Raw genomic sequence first — 20,681 nt, 5'->3', positions numbered from 1 at the left:
TAAAAAAGTCATGTGAAAATTGTAGCTAACAACAATAATAACTAGATAGGCGTATATTTATATATATTTGTCTATACAAGGAAGCACATATCTGTTTAATGTATCATACTGGTGTGGTATGTTTTGGCCTAATGATCCACAGGCCCAGCTCTGCAGACCAGTGCTATGTCAGATCAGATGTAGTTTCGTAACCCTGGATCCATCTGCTCTTTTTACACTTTAAGGTTAGAAATAGCAATCCAGACCAGTGCAGCTGACCTTTTCTTAGATTGCAGGATATAAGTGACTGAATCTGTCCGCACTGTGCTTTCATTGAACTGCTTTATTTTAAATTGCGTGGACTCAGTATCTATAACTCATTCTGTGGCATCAATCACTTATTTCTTAATCTTGTAAACCTCTAACACACAAATTTTGCAACATATTTTCCTTCTCAAGGCCATTGAAAAGACTATTGTGACCTTAATATATCTCGCTTAACCGGTCTTTGTCTCCTGTATGCTTCTGGCTGTAGAAACATCTGGAAGTTGAGTCACTCTAGTGAGGTCACGACATATACAGAACAAGCTGAGAAACACAAGGAAGATTTCAGATTGATCCAGATTCATATTCCAGGCCGTAATGACTCAAGTGTGAAACGTGCGGTGGTTTATACCTCCCGCAGTAATGATTTTGTCTCTTTGAAGCTTCAGTTTTATTGGCAGTAGGTCTTAATATTTAACCCGATAGCATTACCGCTGCTAGTCAATAATAAACCCGATAATGACCTTTCGTGCCTTTTGGACAGAGTCTAAAACACTCAGGCTGTTCAGTAAGTTTCCACACTCTGTGGAATGTAAGCTCAAGAAAACATTGACTTAAATTATGTCTGAAAGAAATGATTTGAATGAATATGAAATCAAAGTGATCATTACGTATCTAACTCTAGCAGTTTTAAGTTGCGATAGGGCTGAAGGTTGGAATGCTGTTTTCTGTAAGGGTTCTTGAGGAGTGACTTGTTTGTTATGTGGAGCCTGGGAAGATTAGCACAGCTGTGAAATCTCAGTGATTCTTGTTTTTACAGTCATCGATGGGTCAATAACCCACTGAACTGAGAGCTACCAAGCCCTTGCTGCTTTTTGTTTATGGATACAGAAAATGAAAGGTTTTTATATTTATGTAGGCCTATTTTTTGCACATTTTCATTATAATACCAATATATAAATATTTCAATACAAGTAAATCATTTGTAAAATCTAACTTCAGCAAGGATGTATTAAATTGGTTGAAAAAGTGACAAAGACATTTATGTTACAAAAGTAAATGTATATTTGAACTTTTAATCAAAAATCATAAAAAATACCAGTTTCATCACAAATATTAAGTATTGACAAGAAATGTTTCTTAAGCAGCAAAATAGCATATTAGAATTATTTCAGAAGACTGGAATAATGGCTGAATAAAATTCAGTTTGTCATTACACAAATGTAAAATATATATATATTTAATATATTAAATATTAAAAAAACTTCAAGACAACAAAATGATTTAAAATACTTTATTTCGACAACAATCATAAAACAAACAAACCCCCCACTGACCGGAGGATGAAAAAAAAAAGTACATTCTCGTAAAATGACTTTTTGTTGACAAATTCACTTGCTCCTGTTGAGCATTAGGTAGGCCTATTTGTCTGAAACAGTTAGACAAATTAACTAGTTTCCAAGCATCTCTATAATATTCATTAATGTTTGAAAACTACCACCCTATTCTAAAAAACTGCAACTGCTAGCATTTTGGTTTGAACACTGAAGTGCGTATCCTTTCTACATCTACTTTATAGGAATCTGTCTAGAGCAGTGGTTCTCAAACCTGTCCTGGAGTACCCCCAGCCCTGCATATTTTGTATGTCTCCCTCATCTATCACACCTGATTCAACTCATCAGCTCATTAGTGGAGACTGCAAGACCTGAAGTGGGTTTGTCAGATATAGGGAGACATACAAAATGTGCAGTACTGGGGGTACTTCATGGAGAGGTTTGAGAACCACGGGTCTACAGAAAACCCAATCTGTTGAACATCAGCATTCTTCATACACCCAAGCAGAAAAACAGACATACATATAACTACTTTCAAGTTTTAGCCATAAATGAGGGTAAGAGAAAACTGACTGTGCCAATCATATCAATAAGAACCCAAGGGGATCTTTGGTGTCAGCTTTTTCAACATTTTTATTGCCAAGACCATGACCAGATGAATTTGCCACATTCTTAATTGATACCATTCAATTGCTTTAAATGACAGGCAGTTTCACATACGTTATACAATCAATAAACGGAACCATGCCTTTTTGTTCCAGGACATCCAATAAACCAGTTCCTCAAAATGAGAGGTAGATGAGATATGCCCAAACAAAACCACCTCCACAAAACCTCACTTTGGCTCGCTGTTAAAACGCACAAGGCAAATGTCAAAGTGTTAACACAATGAGGTTCGATTGTGAGTTAAGTGGTGAGAATGTGTCAGGCCAGGTGAAAGTGCCATATTTCATAGCAGATACAGCAAGTGGAAGTCAGTGGCAATTTATTTGGAACGAGAAATCAAAGATGTGGCATCAATTTTGCTGCTGGTTAGTTAAAATCTCATCAAACTAGTTTGCAGCTTCTCCTCGAAGCAAACTTTTGTGTCATTCCCCTACAAAAGAAAAGACCATATACAGAACAGACTTTCAATATAAGCATTATAAAGTGATGTATGAGAAGCATGTGAAAAAAATGGCTATATATATATATATATATATATATACACACACATTTATACAAACATATGTATATACACGTGCCTTTACAAATCTCTGTACAGATAAAAAATATACAATTTGTGGAGGAAACAAATTAACCCATGTGTTACTGAAGTGTTAGATTTGTGATGATGAAAGCGGTTACTGAAGCAGCATAAGCGTGTGGATGTTTATTTTCTCTAAAGAGGCACGTCAAAGGGAGGCACTGCCTGTCCCTGAACTACCCAACTATATTTCATCACATGCACATACACATTTTCACTTCCCTTCAATCCCTCTCACAGCCAGCAAGGAAAAAGAAAACACTGCAGAACATTCGGGAGACAATCCCCCGTAACATCACTTTAAACTCAGTTTAGGAATACCTTAAACTGAGCCAGAGAAAGCACCACTTTCACCCATCATTTACCAACTCTAAGGTGCTGTACAAATTGTGCCAGATAAAAAAAAAAAAAAAAAGATAACATGGTCCGCTGATATATTAAGGCTGTTTGAAGGCCACTACCTGATATGGGCTAAAAAAAAAAAAAAAGGACAAATTTGAACAAAGCATCGAAATACACTTGCAACTAGGAAAACTAAACTTTCAAAAAAATGTGAAAAATAAATAAATACAAAAAGAACCAACCTCACCTTCATTAGGAGTCGGTTTGAGCAGAAAAAACATTTTGTATTTTTTTAAAGAAAAAAACAAACAAACAAAAACCACACATTTCATTGGTTTCACAGAGTGCCGTGTTTTGCGTTCCAACTTAATCTTGTTTGTATGCCAGGTAGTCGTGCATGGAGAAAGGAATGGGCAGCGTATAAACCTGCTGGGTGGGCATGACTCGCCGCAGGGTCAAGCGGCACAAGTGCTGGAGGCTCGCAATGCTGCGTGGAGAAGCCCAGAAATGCACGCTGCCGTCACGAGACCTGTGAAAAGACGGGTAAAAAAAAAAAAAAAAAGGACAAATTTGAACAAAGCATCGAAATACACTTGCAACTAGGAAAACTAAACTTTCAAAAAAATGTGAAAAATAAATAAATACAAAAAGAACCAACCTCACCTTCATTAGGAGTCGGTTTGAGCAGAAAAAACATTTTTTATTTTTTTAAAGAAAAAAACAAACAAAAACCACACATTTCATTGGTTTCACAGAGTGCCGTGTTTTGCGTTCCAACTTAAAGCGTCTTGTATGCCAGGTAGTCGTGCATGGAGAAAGGAATGGGCAGCGTATAAACCTGCTGGGTGGGCATGACTCGCCGCAGGGTCAAGCGGCACAAGTGCTGGAGGCTCGCAATGCTGCGTGGAGAAGCCCAGAAATGCACGCTGCCGTCACGAGACCTGTGAAAAGACAATCGGATGCCATTTAGTTTATTTAACTTGGCACTGACACATGATCAAATGTCATCTTGAACAAGGTCTGGTTGTGTTTATACAGTACAACTTGCCAATTCAGCTTTGCGAGACTGCTATCATGCAGAAAAGTATGAGTGTATGTGGGACAGCCAACTCATCTAAACAATTTCATATACAAAGCAGGCTGCAGAACCGGTTTGGTGCATTTCTTTTATAATAGATCGTTCAGGATACTTTTGAACAAAGTGATGAAAGTTATTTTTGGCTTCATCTCAAAACAGAAGAACAGTTAGAAGCCAAGATACAGATGTAGTAACACTACCAATCAAACAATGGAGTAACAAATTCGTACCCAGCAACTAAGACACTTCCGTCAGTAGAAAAGGCACAACAGAGGCCGTTAGTGAGAGGGGCGATGGCTTGAGGACTCTTCTTATCGATGCTCCAGAAACGCACCAGTCTGAAAAATGAAAATACAAGTTGATTGCGGTTTCCAGTGTCTTGCATAACTTTTAAAGCAAATAAACATGAAACTAAAAGTATGAAATTTGCCTAAAATAACTATTTTAAATAATGATTTTATACAGTACTGTTCAAAATTTGAGGTCAGTAAGAATAATACTTTTTTTCGGCAAGGACACACTAAACCAATAAAAAAAAAAATTGACAGTAGAGCCATTTATAAGGTTACAAAATTCAGCTTTGCCATCACAGGAATAAATTACATTATATTAAAATTTAAAATGGGTCTTTTAAATGACAGTATTTTTGATCAAGTAAACAGCCTTGGTGAACAAAAGAATGGTCCTATCATTTGCACCTAACCGCAAAACAAATCATATGCACAGTAAGTGCATTTTGTAGAGCACAAATGGTTTCATTCTCTCAATACGAGAGAGAGGCGCCTCCACCCAGAATCAGCAGGAGGCACGGTGAAGGCAAACTGGGAGCCTCATAGTGATTAATGGATGTCATATGAGAGGCATGTGATCTTTCCCAGAAAGAGGCCCTGCAACAAATCACACACTCCTTCCAGAGCCCCTATCACCCTAAAGCTTAATGCAGGCTACTAACTGCAACACAAACGATCAATGTTGAGTTTTCAAAAGCAAATAACCGAGTGTTTGCATTATCTTACCTGTCATCAGTGACGCTGGCAATGTGCCGACCGTCATGACAAAAGGCGACAGAGCGAACCCATCGATCATTTGCTCCTCCTGCAAATATGGGTGAGGGAGGAGGGAAGAGATGCCTGAAGGGAAGATAAGAGATCAGTTAAACAACATGAGCTTGAGAGAGAAATCACACAGAGCTAGAAGAGGAAAAGGGGGTGGAAAAACAAGTCACATACCCCAGCTCGAGCAGAACGGTGGCTGTATGAGGGTCCCACATGATGACACGGGTGTCGTAGGACGCTGTGGCCAGCAAGGCCCCGTCAGGAGAAAACTCGCAGGACACCACGTCGTTATGATGGCCCTCCAGCTTACGGATCAGAGTGTACTTATCCATGTCCCACAGGAAGATCTGCAATGCAAAAGACAGATGTTATAGCCTACTGTGTTTTCCACACAATTCAGAGACAAAGAATTCAATTATTTCAAATTAAACGGCAAGATCAAAATGTGCTCAGTGTCATTTTTTTAGGTAAAATCTTAAGCGCTACAACCAAACCCAAAAAAAGTAGCACATGCCAATGAAACAGCAAGGCTTAGTTGCACAAAACTGCACAATGTCAAACTCTACAGAGCAGCTAGCAGTTGCGAGTCTTTAAATTACATCAATGCTCACATTTTTTAAATTAAAATCTACAGTGATACAGAAATACTACAGTGTACATATATAAAATTACAGTTACATATATAAAATTACATTATTCCAAGAATTACAACATGAGTAAATAAAATAAAAAATACAAACAAGTAGTAACTTAAGGTAACATTATGTTACTCCACTGGTATCCCCTTTCAGTTTTAGTTCACTTGAGTTTACAATAGGCTTGCACCGCGCCGGTGGAGGCCTACGAAGAGACAGAGATACTGCAAGAGAAGAGAACATTTGATGGCCAAAAGGTTGACGCCTTTGGCAAACACAGAATACAGACATGTCACAACTGCAATCTCGGCTAATGAATCAACCATGAGACTTTCTAGTGCTTTATTTGCTCCAGCACAATTTTTACATTTAAGAAAGTGCAAAGGTGCGGTCACAATTACTGCTGTTCGGCAAATTTTCATGGGTGAAATCTATCGATTTCAATATGAATCCATGCAATCGGGAATCATGTGAGGGCAAAAGATTTCCCCACATAGACTACGAAATGGTTTCAGAATGATTGGGAACCGAAAGCCGCTTGGTTCTAAAGTTACTTAAGTGTGAGCTATGCTTCATCGCTACACTTTTAACAAACGATAACATAAAATTTCTGAAATGTGAACACACCTTAAGAGCGTATTTTTGAGTACCAAGAAAACAAGGTCCCTGCATGGTCTTTATATTAAGAAAACATTCTTGTTTATTCCTTATAAGCTACAGACATTGCACTTGAGCAAAAGTATACATATTTATTTATTCAATAGCTTATTGCTGTTTAAACATTCTGGTGTTGTTGGAGAAACTACAACGGTGCGTTATACAAGGCTAATTTACCATTTTCTCTAACTTGGCAATGTGAGTTGAAAGTGCTTCAGGGTGCACAACTACTGCCAGTATTCAATGTTAAGCTAAGCCAGATATCTTGCACGTGGAAGAAACATTACAACCATTTTTGGAAGTTGAACTAGTGCGATTTTATCGATCTTTAGGAGAAACAAGTGCTACTATTAATTAGTGGTTCCTTACAAATTAGGAAAAACAAGTTGGTGTTTGCTGAAGTTCTCGGGCTGGCGTCGCTAAAACAGACTCTTTCAGAACACGACAAATTAGATTATTCACAAATGGGAAAAAAAAAAAAGCGCTTTCACTTAGTAAATGCAACCAGCATGGGAAGTACCCACAGGTCTTGCTTCTGGTGGCTTCATGTATGATGCAACATGGAATGATAAATTTGCGTAACCCGTTTTCCCGATCCGAGTAATTCCATATTAGACTGACATTATCGGTCTGCAGGCAGTCTTTTGAGACACAAGGAGCCCTTTCATTGCTCACACATGCCAACAATGCTCCCAATCCCCCCTTAACTACTAACCCCATTACAAAGGAGTCTGACTAGGGCGTTAAGTACAGAAAAATCGGCCAGCGGTCCAGCGTTGCGTTTCAGAGGTGTCGTGAGTTCAGTTACAGACACTAATGAGTGGGGGGGGGGGCACTAATGGCTGACTCATGTACACGTACAGCAGACACAATGTCTAGAGCTCCTCTTTTAGGGTAAATGTGTAGATGATGGGAATGCTACTGAATATAGAGATGAAAAGGAGTTAAGGAAGGGAAGGGGATCTCACTGTCAACTCTGCTGAGAAATAAGGTAAAAGTGAGAACTGCGACAGCGGGAGGTAGACAGACATGGAGCAGATTAGAACCTACGTACAGGAAGCCCTTGTGGGCAGGAGCATGGAAGCCCCTGGGGCGTGGGCACGGGCACATGAGCGTCCAATGGGGGCCGCGATGGCAGCCGTGCCCTGCGTGGTCCGCACCGGCTGCTCTATATGTCAGCGCGGCGCTTCCCTCAAAATCACTCAAACACAGAGCTCTGCCACCACCTGGGACAGGGAAAGCAAGACACTTATGGACACACACAACCGTACAGTTCAACCACTGCTGCCTGTTCATGGGAGGGGAGTTGGCTATGAGTCGGAAAGGCTCGAGAGCTGGTTTCAGGGATGACTTACTGACTGGAATACTTTCTTTGTTGTGCCATAAGGGCTTTCACACACAAGCCAGCATGACAGCTACATACAATACACTACTGTTCAAAAGTTTGAAGTCAGTAAGTTCATTTTAACACAATTTAAAATATACATTTTCTTTTTGAATATATTTTGAAATGTAATTTAATCCTGTGATGGCAAAGCTGAAATTCCAGCAGCTATAACTCCAGATTTCAGCGTCACATGATCCTTCAGAAATTATTCTAATATGCTATTTTGGTGCTCATGAAACATTTATTATGAATGTTGAAATCAACTGTGCTGATTCTTTAACAAATAGAACAAACAGCATTTGAAACTGAAATATTTTGTAAGAAATGCCTTAACTGTCACTTTTTTTTTTATCCAATGTGTCCTTGTTTTTTTAAAGAAAAGTATAGGCTACTTTTATTTATCTTACTGACCCCAAACGTTCTTGATACCAGTTTTGATATCAGATTTAATACCACTATGTGTGTGGGAAAGATCCTAGGGACATCATGTTTTATTCAAATTATATTTATGAAAATATATTGTCTATTATAGAAGTCTCTTAAAATGTTATTAATAGTAATATCAAGAACAGCTTTATGGGTGAAGAAGATTCTTAAGCTATTTGCATTTCTATATACATGCGCATAATAACCAGGCGCTCATTTGTATGAACAATAACAAAGCAAAAACCAAAACTACAGGCAGGGTTTATAGAAGCAGATTATAGCACTGAGCATTATGATGATATATAAAGATTCATTTAGCACTCATTGATTGGTCATAGCAGAACTACTAACAGTGAGAAACACACCAAACAGGTAATAAAGAGCAAGAAAGAACTGCAAAACGTACCGCTTTGCCTGCGCCTACGGAACAAAGGACTGATGAATCCGGTGAGAACGCGCTGCAGTAGACCCAGTTTTGATGGCCACGGAGTACTTTCACCATGTTACCTATTAAGACAAATAATTTAGATTGCTTAATGTATAGTAATACTTTTAGTTTGTTTTCTGTTATAACATTTATAGTTGGTTATTAAATTTCCTAAAATTCTAAGTAAAATTATGTTACAATTTACGATAAACATTATGCAAACAGTTTACAATAATAAAGACTTTTCCCAATACAATATTTAACCTTTGAAAGCAATGTTGATGCCTTAGAACAACAAAATAAATATACTTTAGGCAGTAGCTAAATTTCACATTCCAATGGTGTCCACTTTGAGAGTGGGGAAAATTTAGCTGAACTCTGGCCAACATACCTTCATGATTAGTAAAAAAAAAAAAAAAAACCCTGTTTGCAAATACAGTAAACTCCATTTTATCTTCAAGTTCCCAGCATATAAATAAGATTCATGTGATCTTATTAAAACAGCAAGCCTGTCCCAGGATCTTGCAAGAAAAGGAGAAAATATCAGCAAACATTCTTTCGGACTTGGCATCCAATTATTTTCCAACTATTTCCCCCCCGCCAAACGCCCAAATCTCTGAGTGGGTGTGCATGTGCATGCTTGAGCGAGTGTGTGTGTGCTGAACTCCATGGAGATGAAGTGAAAATAAATGGGCTGCAAAAAACAAAGCAGGCTGCTGTGAAGGAAACGTCTACTCCAGAGACTTTTCAGCTTGGGGTTACACAATATCTAGCTCTAGCATGTTAACATTAATATGTAAAGCTAACAGTAGTGGTACCAAATACAAAATCAACATTTGGTCCTCACCGTCATCTTTGAGGTCCCATACGCGTAGAGTCTTGTCTCTTGAGGCAGAAACCAGCACTAAACTCCCATCTGGGGCAAACGTTAGGTCTCGCACAATGTCTGTGTGGTCCATCAGGTTCAGCAAAAGTTTTCCTGTACAGAAGAAAACAAAATTGAGGATAAAGGTAGAAAAAAAAGCCTTCAGCAAAATCATTCCAGATAAACCACTGTTTATACAACAAAATCCACGTTAATCGATGCAAACTGCGTCAATGTTGCATCAGTATCAACATCTTGTCACTGTATCTTGGGAGCTGCATTTAACACATAGTTTACTTTAGAAACTTTTTTGACTTCTTAGGAATCAAAGAGAGGAAGATTAAGGTTCCAATAAGTTTAATACTTATTAAAGCAGATGCCAAAAAAGGGACTTCCCAAGGCGTTTCAGAAAAACAGAGCAGTTATACATCTAAGCCCTTTCTTTATGAAAGGTGCTGAATTGCCTAGAGGCATATGGAAGCACAATCACGGACACCTGCCAGGTTAATCCGCATTAAATCCCTATAATTAGCTGCATCTACAGTGACAAAACAAAAATCTTTAACATGTGTTTCTAAAATTTGATTGAGGCTTAGTAACAGGGCCTATTTGTATCCTGTCAAGCATGAAAACATACATTCACTTAGCATGTGCATGGCGCAAATCCTGTCAAGATACTGTACAATATGCTGCTATCAGATTTCAAAGGCAAAAAACAAAGGCAGCTGGAGGAGGAGTCTCGCACCCTGAAAAGAGCAAGTCTGCTGGGTTAATTTATTGCATTGCAGTTTTAGTTAGAAGGGAGGTGGAGTCACCCACTGAAGAAAACATCTCTTACCCCTCAGAACAGCCAATGGCAGTGTCTTTACAGGACCTGCCCACCAATTAATATATTTTACAGCTAGGCAAAAATGAATTATATAACTTGGAAGTGTCACTATTTTTTCTGCAGTCAACAACCACCTCTCTGTTTCACAAAAACAGCGATTCGTTCTCCGATAGCAGATTTACACATGCTGTTATGACCATTAAAATGTGAAACTTGAACAGAGACACAGAAGCAGAACTTAAGTGGCCAAGAAACCAATGGCAAAGTGGTACAAAGGTTCATAAAGTGGAGAAATGTATTGTGCAAGGGAGAGTGTACTTATAAGGTTGAGTAAATATGTAATAATAATAATTTAGTACTGACTGATGACTGCATAAAAATGCTCAAACTCAATAGGTGTATACAGGACATACATTCGTAAAATATGAAGAATGTATGATTAAGTGATAGAAATGGGTCAAAATGACAAAAAGGTAGATCATGTCAACATCTTATATAACCACCACCTCCCCTCTCTCTTACACACACATGCGAGCGCACACACATCTGTTGAGAAATAGAAAAACAGGAAGCTGGCATGCAGAAGTGTTGAGAGAAGATGGCATGGGTGGACTGTGACTTTTAAAACACATTTACTCTAGTGCGGAATCATCAGAAAAAAACTGATTACTTGATTCAGTGAGAGGACCCTCACCTGTATAGACGTCCCAGATTTTGATGCGGCCGTTGTTGAGGCCCGTGGCCAGCAGCAGCTGGTCCTGGCCGAACTTGAACCTGTGCCATTCGATATTAACGCAGCGACTCTGTTTTTCAGGAACAGAAGAGCCAAAGGCCAGGCCCCAAACGATGTCACCGCAGTCGATGGTGTGCTCTCTAGGCTCGCCTGGCAGCAGACTGCCCTCACTGTTCTGCCGGGACAGTCGTCGAGGACCTGCACCGCTTGACTGATCTTCCTTTCTTACAGAACTAGGGCGAGGGAAAGAGAAAAAATTATTGTGTTGTGTTGGTATGAGAATCATACACTACTGTTCAAAAGTTTGAAGTCAGTAAGTTCATTTTAACACAATTTAAAATATACATTTTCTTTTTGAATATATTTTGAAATGTAATTTAATCCTGTGATGGCAAAGCTGAAATTCCAGCAGCTATAACTCCAGATTTCAGCGTCACATGATCCTTCAGAAATTATTCTAATATGCTATTTTGGTGCTCATGAAACATTTATTATGAATGTTGAAATCAACTGTGCTGATTCTTTAACAAATAGAACAAACAGCATTTGAAACTGAAATATTTTGTAAGAAATGCCTTAACTGTCACTTTTTTTTTTATCCAATGTGTCCTTGTTTTTTTAAAGAAAAGTATAGGCTACTTTTATTTATCTTACTGACCCCAAACGTTCTTGATACCAGTTTTGATATCAGATTTAATACCACTATGTGTGTGGGAAAGATCCTAGGGACATCATGTTTTATTCAAATTATATTTATGAAAATATATTGTCTATTATAGAAGTCTCTTAAAATGTTATTAATAGTAATATCAAGAACAGCTTTATGGGTGAAGAAGATTCTTAAGCTATTTGCATTTCTATATACATGCGCATAATAACCAGGCGCTCATTTGTATGAACAATAACAAAGCAAAAACCAAAACTACAGGCAGGGTTTATAGAAGCAGATTATAGCACTGAGCATTATGATGATATATAAAGATTCATTTAGCACTCATTGATTGGTCATAGCAGAACTACTAACAGTGAGAAACACACCAAACAGGTAATAAAGAGCAAGAAAGAACTGCAAAACGTACCGCTTTGCCTGCGCCTACGGAACAAAGGACTGATGAATCCGGTGAGAACGCGCTGCAGTAGACCCAGTTTTGATGGCCACGGAGTACTTTCACCATGTTACCTATTAAGACAAATAATTTAGATTGCTTAATGTATAGTAATACTTTTAGTTTGTTTTCTGTTATAACATTTATAGTTGGTTATTAAATTTCCTAAAATTCTAAGTAAAATTATGTTACAATTTACGATAAACATTATGCAAACAGTTTACAATAATAAAGACTTTTCCCAATACAATATTTAACCTTTGAAAGCAATGTTGATGCCTTAGAACAACAAAATAAATATACTTTAGGCAGTAGCTAAATTTCACATTCCAATGGTGTCCACTTTGAGAGTGGGGAAAATTTAGCTGAACTCTGGCCAACATACCTTCATGATTAGTAAAAAAAAAAAAAAAAACCCTGTTTGCAAATACAGTAAACTCCATTTTATCTTCAAGTTCCCAGCATATAAATAAGATTCATGTGATCTTATTAAAACAGCAAGCCTGTCCCAGGATCTTGCAAGAAAAGGAGAAAATATCAGCAAACATTCTTTCGGACTTGGCATCCAATTATTTTCCAACTATTTCCCCCCCGCCAAACGCCCAAATCTCTGAGTGGGTGTGCATGTGCATGCTTGAGCGAGTGTGTGTGTGCTGAACTCCATGGAGATGAAGTGAAAATAAATGGGCTGCAAAAAACAAAGCAGGCTGCTGTGAAGGAAACGTCTACTCCAGAGACTTTTCAGCTTGGGGTTACACAATATCTAGCTCTAGCATGTTAACATTAATATGTAAAGCTAACAGTAGTGGTACCAAATACAAAATCAACATTTGGTCCTCACCGTCATCTTTGAGGTCCCATACGCGTAGAGTCTTGTCTCTTGAGGCAGAAACCAGCACTAAACTCCCATCTGGGGCAAACGTTAGGTCTCGCACAATGTCTGTGTGGTCCATCAGGTTCAGCAAAAGTTTTCCTGTACAGAAGAAAACAAAATTGAGGATAAAGGTAGAAAAAAAAGCCTTCAGCAAAATCATTCCAGATAAACCACTGTTTATACAACAAAATCCACGTTAATCGATGCAAACTGCGTCAATGTTGCATCAGTATCAACATCTTGTCACTGTATCTTGGGAGCTGCATTTAACACATAGTTTACTTTAGAAACTTTTTTGACTTCTTAGGAATCAAAGAGAGGAAGATTAAGGTTCCAATAAGTTTAATACTTATTAAAGCAGATGCCAAAAAAGGGACTTCCCAAGGCGTTTCAGAAAAACAGAGCAGTTATACATCTAAGCCCTTTCTTTATGAAAGGTGCTGAATTGCCTAGAGGCATATGGAAGCACAATCACGGACACCTGCCAGGCTAATCCGCATTAAATCCCTATAATTAGCTGCATCTACAGTGACAAAACAAAAATCTTTAACATGTGTTTCTAAAATTTGATTGAGGCTTAGTAACAGGGCCTATTTGTATCCTGTCAAGCATGAAAACATACATTCACTTAGCATGTGCATGGCGCAAATCCTGTCAAGATACTGTACAATATGCTGCTATCAGATTTCAAAGGCAAAAAACAAAGGCAGCTGGAGGAGGAGTCTCGCACCCTGAAAAGAGCAAGTCTGCTGGGTTAATTTATTGCATTGCAGTTTTAGTTAGAAGGGAGGTGGAGTCACCCACTGAAGAAAACATCTCTTACCCCTCAGAACAGCCAATGGCAGTGTCTTTACAGGACCTGCCCACCAATTAATATATTTTACAGCTAGGCAAAAATGAATTATATAACTTGGAAGTGTCACTATTTTTTCTGCAGTCAACAACCACCTCTCTGTTTCACAAAAACAGCGATTCGTTCTCCGATAGCAGATTTACACATGCTGTTATGACCATTAAAATGTGAAACTTGAACAGAGACACAGAAGCAGAACTTAAGTGGCCAAGAAACCAATGGCAAAGTGGTACAAAGGTTCATAAAGTGGAGAAATGTATTGTGCAAGGGAGAGTGTACTTATAAGGTTGAGTAAATATGTAATAATAATAATTTAGTACTGACTGATGACTGCATAAAAATGCTCAAACTCAATAGGTGTATACAGGACATACATTCGTAAAATATGAAGAATGTATGATTAAGTGATAGAAATGGGTCAAAATGACAAAAAGGTAGATCATGTCAACATCTTATATAACCACCACCTCCCCTCTCTCTTACACACACATGCGAGCGCACACACATCTGTTGAGAAATAGAAAAACAGGAAGCTGGCATGCAGAAGTGTTGAGAGAAGATGGCATGGGTGGACTGTGACTTTTAAAACACATTTACTCTAGTGCGGAATCATCAGAAAAAAACTGATTACTTGATTCAGTGAGAGGACCCTCACCTGTATAGACGTCCCAGATTTTGATGCGGCCGTTGTTGAGGCCCGTGGCCAGCAGCAGCTGGTCCTGGCCGAACTTGAACCTGTGCCATTCGATATTAACGCAGCGACTCTGTTTTTCAGGAACAGAAGAGCCAAAGGCCAGGCCCCAAACGATGTCACCGCAGTCGATGGTGTGCTCTCTAGGCTCGCCTGGCAGCAGACTGCCCTCACTGTTCTGCCGGGACAGTCGTCGAGGACCTGCACCGCTTGACTGATCTTCCTTTCTTACAGAACTAGGGCGAGGGAAAGAGAAAAAATTATTGTGTTGTGTTGGTATGAGAATCATGTCTGTGCTTCGTGGAACACCGATAACAAATTCTCTTAAAGTTGATAAACTGTCAACAGCAAGAGGACATTTTATTTTTTTTAAATGTTATCTAGCACGTCTGTTGAAATAAGCTGCACATTTTAACTCTTAGGAATATTTGAACACCAAGTAAACTCCCAGCCTTAGAGATTACTTAAGTGTTGCATCAACTTGGACCCATTTAACTTGGCCAGTTCCTGAAGCTCATCAGATAAGGTTCTGGAATCATTACAAGAGGTTATTGCATGAATACAGAGCAGGCGCTGCAGAACTGAAACAGCCTGCCACGTGTCAGCTGAAGCTTTTAATGGCACAGTGGCTTCTGCTTGAGCATTAAAGGAATAGTTCACCCAAAAACTCGTAAGTCTTTTGTTAGCCTTCAAAACACAAATGAAGATATTTTTAACCAAAACTTTGATGCTTTAAAAAGTTCATAAAGAGACTGTAAAAGTAATCAATATGAATAGAGCATTTAAATCCAGTGTTAAATTTGAGTTTTAAAGATGAATAAGTCTTGAAACATGAGGTTGATGAAGTGATGACAATTTTTTATTTATTTAAATTAATTAATAAAAGAATAAAGACTCAAATAACCTGTATAAAATTGTGCCTCTGATTTTAGAGCCACTGAAATACTATCACAGCTAATTGTTCTAGTTTTTATTAAAATTTTAGTAATGTTGCCGTGTTTTGTCACTTTTATTAGTTGTTTTTAATGTCTATATTGTTAATAACTTTTATTTCACTTTTAGTGTCATTTTATGGTATCAACAAACTTTTTTTAATGTTTTTAATTAACTATAACAACTCTGGTTAAGGAACTGCAAAAGTATTTTTCCCAATTATTTTAGTTCAATTGTGAACCTAAACTTAAAATTTAACTACCAAATGATGTCCTTTGGTGTGTACAACTACTAATAAAGTTACTACACTTCAATGTAGAATGACTGAAAATAGTTTTACAATACCATGGTTCTCTTTTATGGACATGTAGAAACTGTTTGTTTACTTCCAACTATCATAAATTCTGTTAAAGTTCTACTTTAAATTTTCAAGTTGTCTGCATGGTTTATGTTGCAATGATATTTCTAGTATTTTTATGAAGAACACTAGCATAAGCATGTCAATAAATCCTGCACTGAAAGCACAAGATAATTACTTAACATTTTATATAATGACTACCAAAGTAGTTGTTGGGTGGATCATTTTGTACCCAACTCTTGCAGAAAAGTACGAGACCTACTGCATTTAACACTGGCAAAGAGCCCAAAAAGTTGCTCAGTTGGAGGCATGCAGCCAAAGGGCAATGATGTGAACCTCATAATGAGGACTCTGCATTCAGTACTGTACAATAGCTGGTTGGCAGGGCTGTGCGCTCAACGGCGGTCTCTCTATCCCAGGGGTGCCCAAACTCGGTCCTGGAGGGCCGGTGTCCTGCAGAGTTTAGCTCCAACTTGCCTCAACACACCTAGGCCTGTCGCAATAATCAATATATCGACTTATCGCGCAATATATGTACATAACCTCAATAATTTTTGGTGACGCAATATATCGCCCATTATATTTACTTAAAAATTAATGTCACCATGTTTTGTACATTCCACTTGCGCCTGTGTCTTTTGCAGCTTCTCGTACATAACGTAGTGTAGTCATGAGGTGCAAGTTCAAATTTAAAAAATGCTTCTACAAAAAGAGTTTCATCTGCAGATATGATCTTGTTTAGGGATCTGTGCCTTTGTGCATACGGACATCCGACTGCTAAGTAGTGATTGTGTTTTTCAGCAATAGTGTGCACCCTTAATTTACAGAGAAATGAAGGTCAGGGAAAAATCTGTAGATGGAAAAATCTCCAGACAAGTTCTTTGTGCATTTTTCTTTTTTTCCTACTTGTTATTTTGCACTTTTTGTTAGAAAATGTTTATTTACTGTTTATTCAGGTTTTTTTTAAGGTATCTAATATTTTGATACTTATTTTCCATGATCTAAATATTCTTAAAAATTAAAAGTTTGTTGTCATATGGAAGTGTGTAGGCCTTCTTGCATTATTATGCTGTTACATTATGATTATATATTCAGTGGCATAAAATGGTCTTTAAAATGACAATAATATCGCTTATCGCAATTATTTCTGGGGCAATATATCACACAACAAAAAGTTGTTATCGTGACAGGCCTAAACACACCTGCTGGGAAGTTTCTAGTATGCCTAGTAAGAGCTTGATTAGCTGGTTCAGGTGTGTCTAATTGGGGTTGGATCTAAACTCTGCAGGACATCGGCCCTCCAGGACCGAGTTTGGGCACCCCTGCTCTATCCACAGGGTAAGGTGAGATGATGACTGCTGATCTATGCCATGCCACTAAACAAGCCCAAACACACTGGGCACCACTGTGGCGTAGCCACCATGTGAAAGCCCAGAGGGCCAAACCAGACAACCAGCACACACGCAGACTGCCTTTGTCAGTCCATCAACACACAAGCTGTATTGTAACAATTCACCACAGTGAGAAACAAAGAGATAAGTGTGTATACTCACAAGCTGGCTAAGCATTTTTTCCATGGTACAAGTCTCACAATTCGATGCCCTTGAGACCAAGCGAAGTAGGAACCATCAGGTGCAAAAGCTACAGTCCAAGTCTCCCGTCCAGACTTCTGGTCAAAGGGAGCAACAGGAGGTATGAGTTCCCCGATGAACTTAGCTTTACCTGTTACAACAGAAAGCACATGTTTAAGCCTTTAAAGCATTTTATAAAACCAAACTTGTTGGCAAACTACTTTTTGTTACTGTTTTACAACAAACATGCATTTTTGCCTTCATAGCTGTCATTGAGTTACATTATAACTATATTTCCATCTACTTTTGCAAATCAAAAAATAAATATAAATTGATAGTTCACCCAAAAATTACAATTTGGTTATCATTTACTCACCATCACAGCGTTTCAAACTTGTATGACTTACTTTCCTTGCAGAACACAAAAGATGATATTTTGAAGAATGTTGGTTATCAAACAGTTTTGGTTACCATTGATTTCTATTGCATGGACAAAAAAACCTGAAACACTTCCCAAAATGTCTTTTTTATGTTCCACAGAAGAAACAAAGCCAATTTAAACGACATTTAATTTTGGGGTGAACAATCCTTTAAATTATTAAAAAAATAAATTAAATGTGACTTTTTATGCAAATAATTTTGAAAATGTTGTGGAGCATCTAATTTTGTGTTAATAGCACTTTTTTTTGTAAACAGCAGGCAATCCAAGAGTTTTAAAATGGACTAACGTTAGAAGCTATTCATTAGATAGGTACTTAATACAATAGTTAATATGTGACAATTGGAATGTATATAATATTACACACTAGTAAATAGTTGTCTGTAAATTGTCTGTAGAATTAATTGACAAAAACGAGCCATTCTGAACAGAAACAATACTTGTCACTAACCGGTTAATGACTAGTAGCAGCTAGCACCTCACCAGTGACTAACTGAATAGTTACTAATCACTATATGAATACGCCGTCCTGGATATTAAAATTTCAAAACAAAACACATAAAACTTTTTTTCCTTCAAAAAATGTAAAGTGTATATAATTAACACAAGGCATATAACTGTGTAACGTGTAGCTGGTGTGTGGTGTTGTGGTGAATCACTGGTGTGGTGCGAGTCATTCACGGGGGTCTGGAGAAACTGCTGCGGACGGTGGGGGAGGGTGTGGATGTGCTCTGGGTGAACATGGGGCGCAATAATTATAGCACTGGCAATAACTATGAAATATTCAAATAACTGTCAATATTTAAACGTCATATTTTAACTGACATAACGTTACACGGCGTACGCATTTGTTTGAGTTCAATGTGCGTCTAAGCGATAATTGTCCTAATATGGCTAAAATAAACACGACACAGACACTGAAATTATGAGTACGTTAACTTAAGCCACATAACGTTAAATCCATAGCTGCACAAATGTAAACACTAATTATATAGGTTAATACACACGTTTAAAAAAGGAACCAAACAGTAAGACCATCCCCCCGTGCAAAACAGTGACGAGAAATGGAGAAACTCACCTATTTCATTTTCGTTGACAAAATCTGGGAAGCTTGCCATCTAAATCGAAGCGAGTCTCTTAAATCTGAATCTTCTTGGTTAACGAAATGCAGGCGTTCAAATGAATGCGCTAAACAAACGGAAAAGGCTGAATGCGCGTGTCTCCTGTGAGTCTAATGCCTGGGAATGCGGAGCGTCTCACGTCGACGCAACGCTGACTATATTTACATATACGACTGTTTGAAAAACAGACAAAAGTACCGTCTTTAAAGTTCAAATTTAGTTTAATAAAACTGAAATTTAAACAAAGAAAATGAGGCAGTAATAGTCTAGTTCCTCTAATCGCGTTGCGTACGGTTTGAATACAGCGTATTGTAATGGCTGCGTGCCTCCTAACGATTCGAACACACACACACTGATCATGGGCGGGATACTCTAGCGACGTCATAACAGTTGCCGGGGCGATGGAGGAGCACCGATTTCTGATTCGCGGAAATCCGTTTATGCGTGGCCTCTGATTGGCTGTTCGCTCGAGAATATGAATGGAATGGATTCGTGGAATACGTGCTGATAAGGAGTGTGACGATGAAGCGCTAATCCAGTGCTGCAGTTTAAATCTTTATCTCTAAAAGCAACAAAATATCGAATTCAGTGATGAAATTGCTTGAAAGGTGTCAGGAATTTAATGTAAAATTTATTTCGTTTTATTTTTGGTCTCTTGTGCCTATTAATGATTCATGTCGTGATATGTTCCATTGCAGTTTTCGAGAACAAAGAAAGTTTAGTTGCAATGTTTAAATATCAAAGATTTGTAGTTCAGAAACTCCTGTTGAAAATTCTCTGTAAAGTTACGATGAAAATGTAGATGTATTCAAGTTTATTTTAATAATTGTATTCTTATTCAGAACTAGACCTATAAAATCCGAATATTAATCACTGATTAATTTAGGCTACCAATTGTTTAACTTGGTAGGCATTTAATTATTTGAAGAATACATAAACAAAATATATCTGTTAATTTTTATTGACAGGGTTGCACATAAATAGGGCTGTTTTTATTATAATACATACATGTATTATGTATAATACATGTATATTATTTTATTATATCATAAAAATGCTAAATTGTTCATTCATACTGACATGACCATGCTGGCCATGAAAAGAGGTAAACCTGGAGAAAGTGAGAATACTTTTCTATAACTGTGATGAACCTTTCAAACAAAACGGGTAAAAAAAATATTCAAACAGCTCAAGCTGTTCTACTTCACTGAGCAACCAAGCAAGAAGGTCATCTGTCAGAAAAGCTACCAAGAGACAAGTGAGTTTTACAAAGTACTTGGCCAGATATTAGTCTCTTTGGCATTTCATAGCTTAGACCTCTTTAGAAGAGTGGGCTGAAACTAGCTATACCTGAGCAGAGCCAAGTCCAGCCCCATTCCTGTGGTTTGCTAGAAGACATTTGACAACCTGAAACATTTTGAAATAAAAAGTGGTCTGATAAGACTAAACTGTATATGGCCTCAAAGAAAATACATAAA

The 20,681-nt window shown here is 37.9% G+C and overlaps 1 protein-coding gene across 1 annotated transcript; it reads right to left on the bottom strand.

Moving 5' to 3' along the window:
* Positions 1-3,799: 3,799 nt before the first annotated feature.
* Positions 3,800-19,560, bottom strand: LOC107746651 (WD repeat and SOCS box-containing protein 1). Its single transcript, XM_016560951.1, has 9 exons — positions 19,161-19,560; positions 17,626-17,794; positions 14,746-15,017; positions 13,205-13,336; positions 12,337-12,437; positions 5,473-5,645; positions 5,260-5,373; positions 4,474-4,581; positions 3,800-4,106 (listed from the first exon to the last, which is right to left on the bottom strand). The coding sequence occupies exons 1-9, from the start codon at positions 19,198-19,200 to the stop codon at positions 3,944-3,946; spliced, it is 1,272 nt and encodes a 423-aa protein (XP_016416437.1). The 5' UTR covers positions 19,201-19,560; the 3' UTR covers positions 3,800-3,943.
* Between the last annotated feature and the right edge of the window lie 1,121 nt (positions 19,561-20,681).

The sequence above is a fragment of the Sinocyclocheilus rhinocerous genome, unplaced genomic scaffold, assembly GCF_001515625.1.
Source record: "Sinocyclocheilus rhinocerous isolate Xijiao unplaced genomic scaffold, SAMN03320098_v1.1 scaffold259, whole genome shotgun sequence".
NCBI lineage: Eukaryota > Metazoa > Chordata > Actinopteri > Cypriniformes > Cyprinidae > Sinocyclocheilus > Sinocyclocheilus rhinocerous.
Note: the sequence above shows the minus strand (reverse complement) of the source record. Positions and strands in the feature narration are given on the sequence as shown.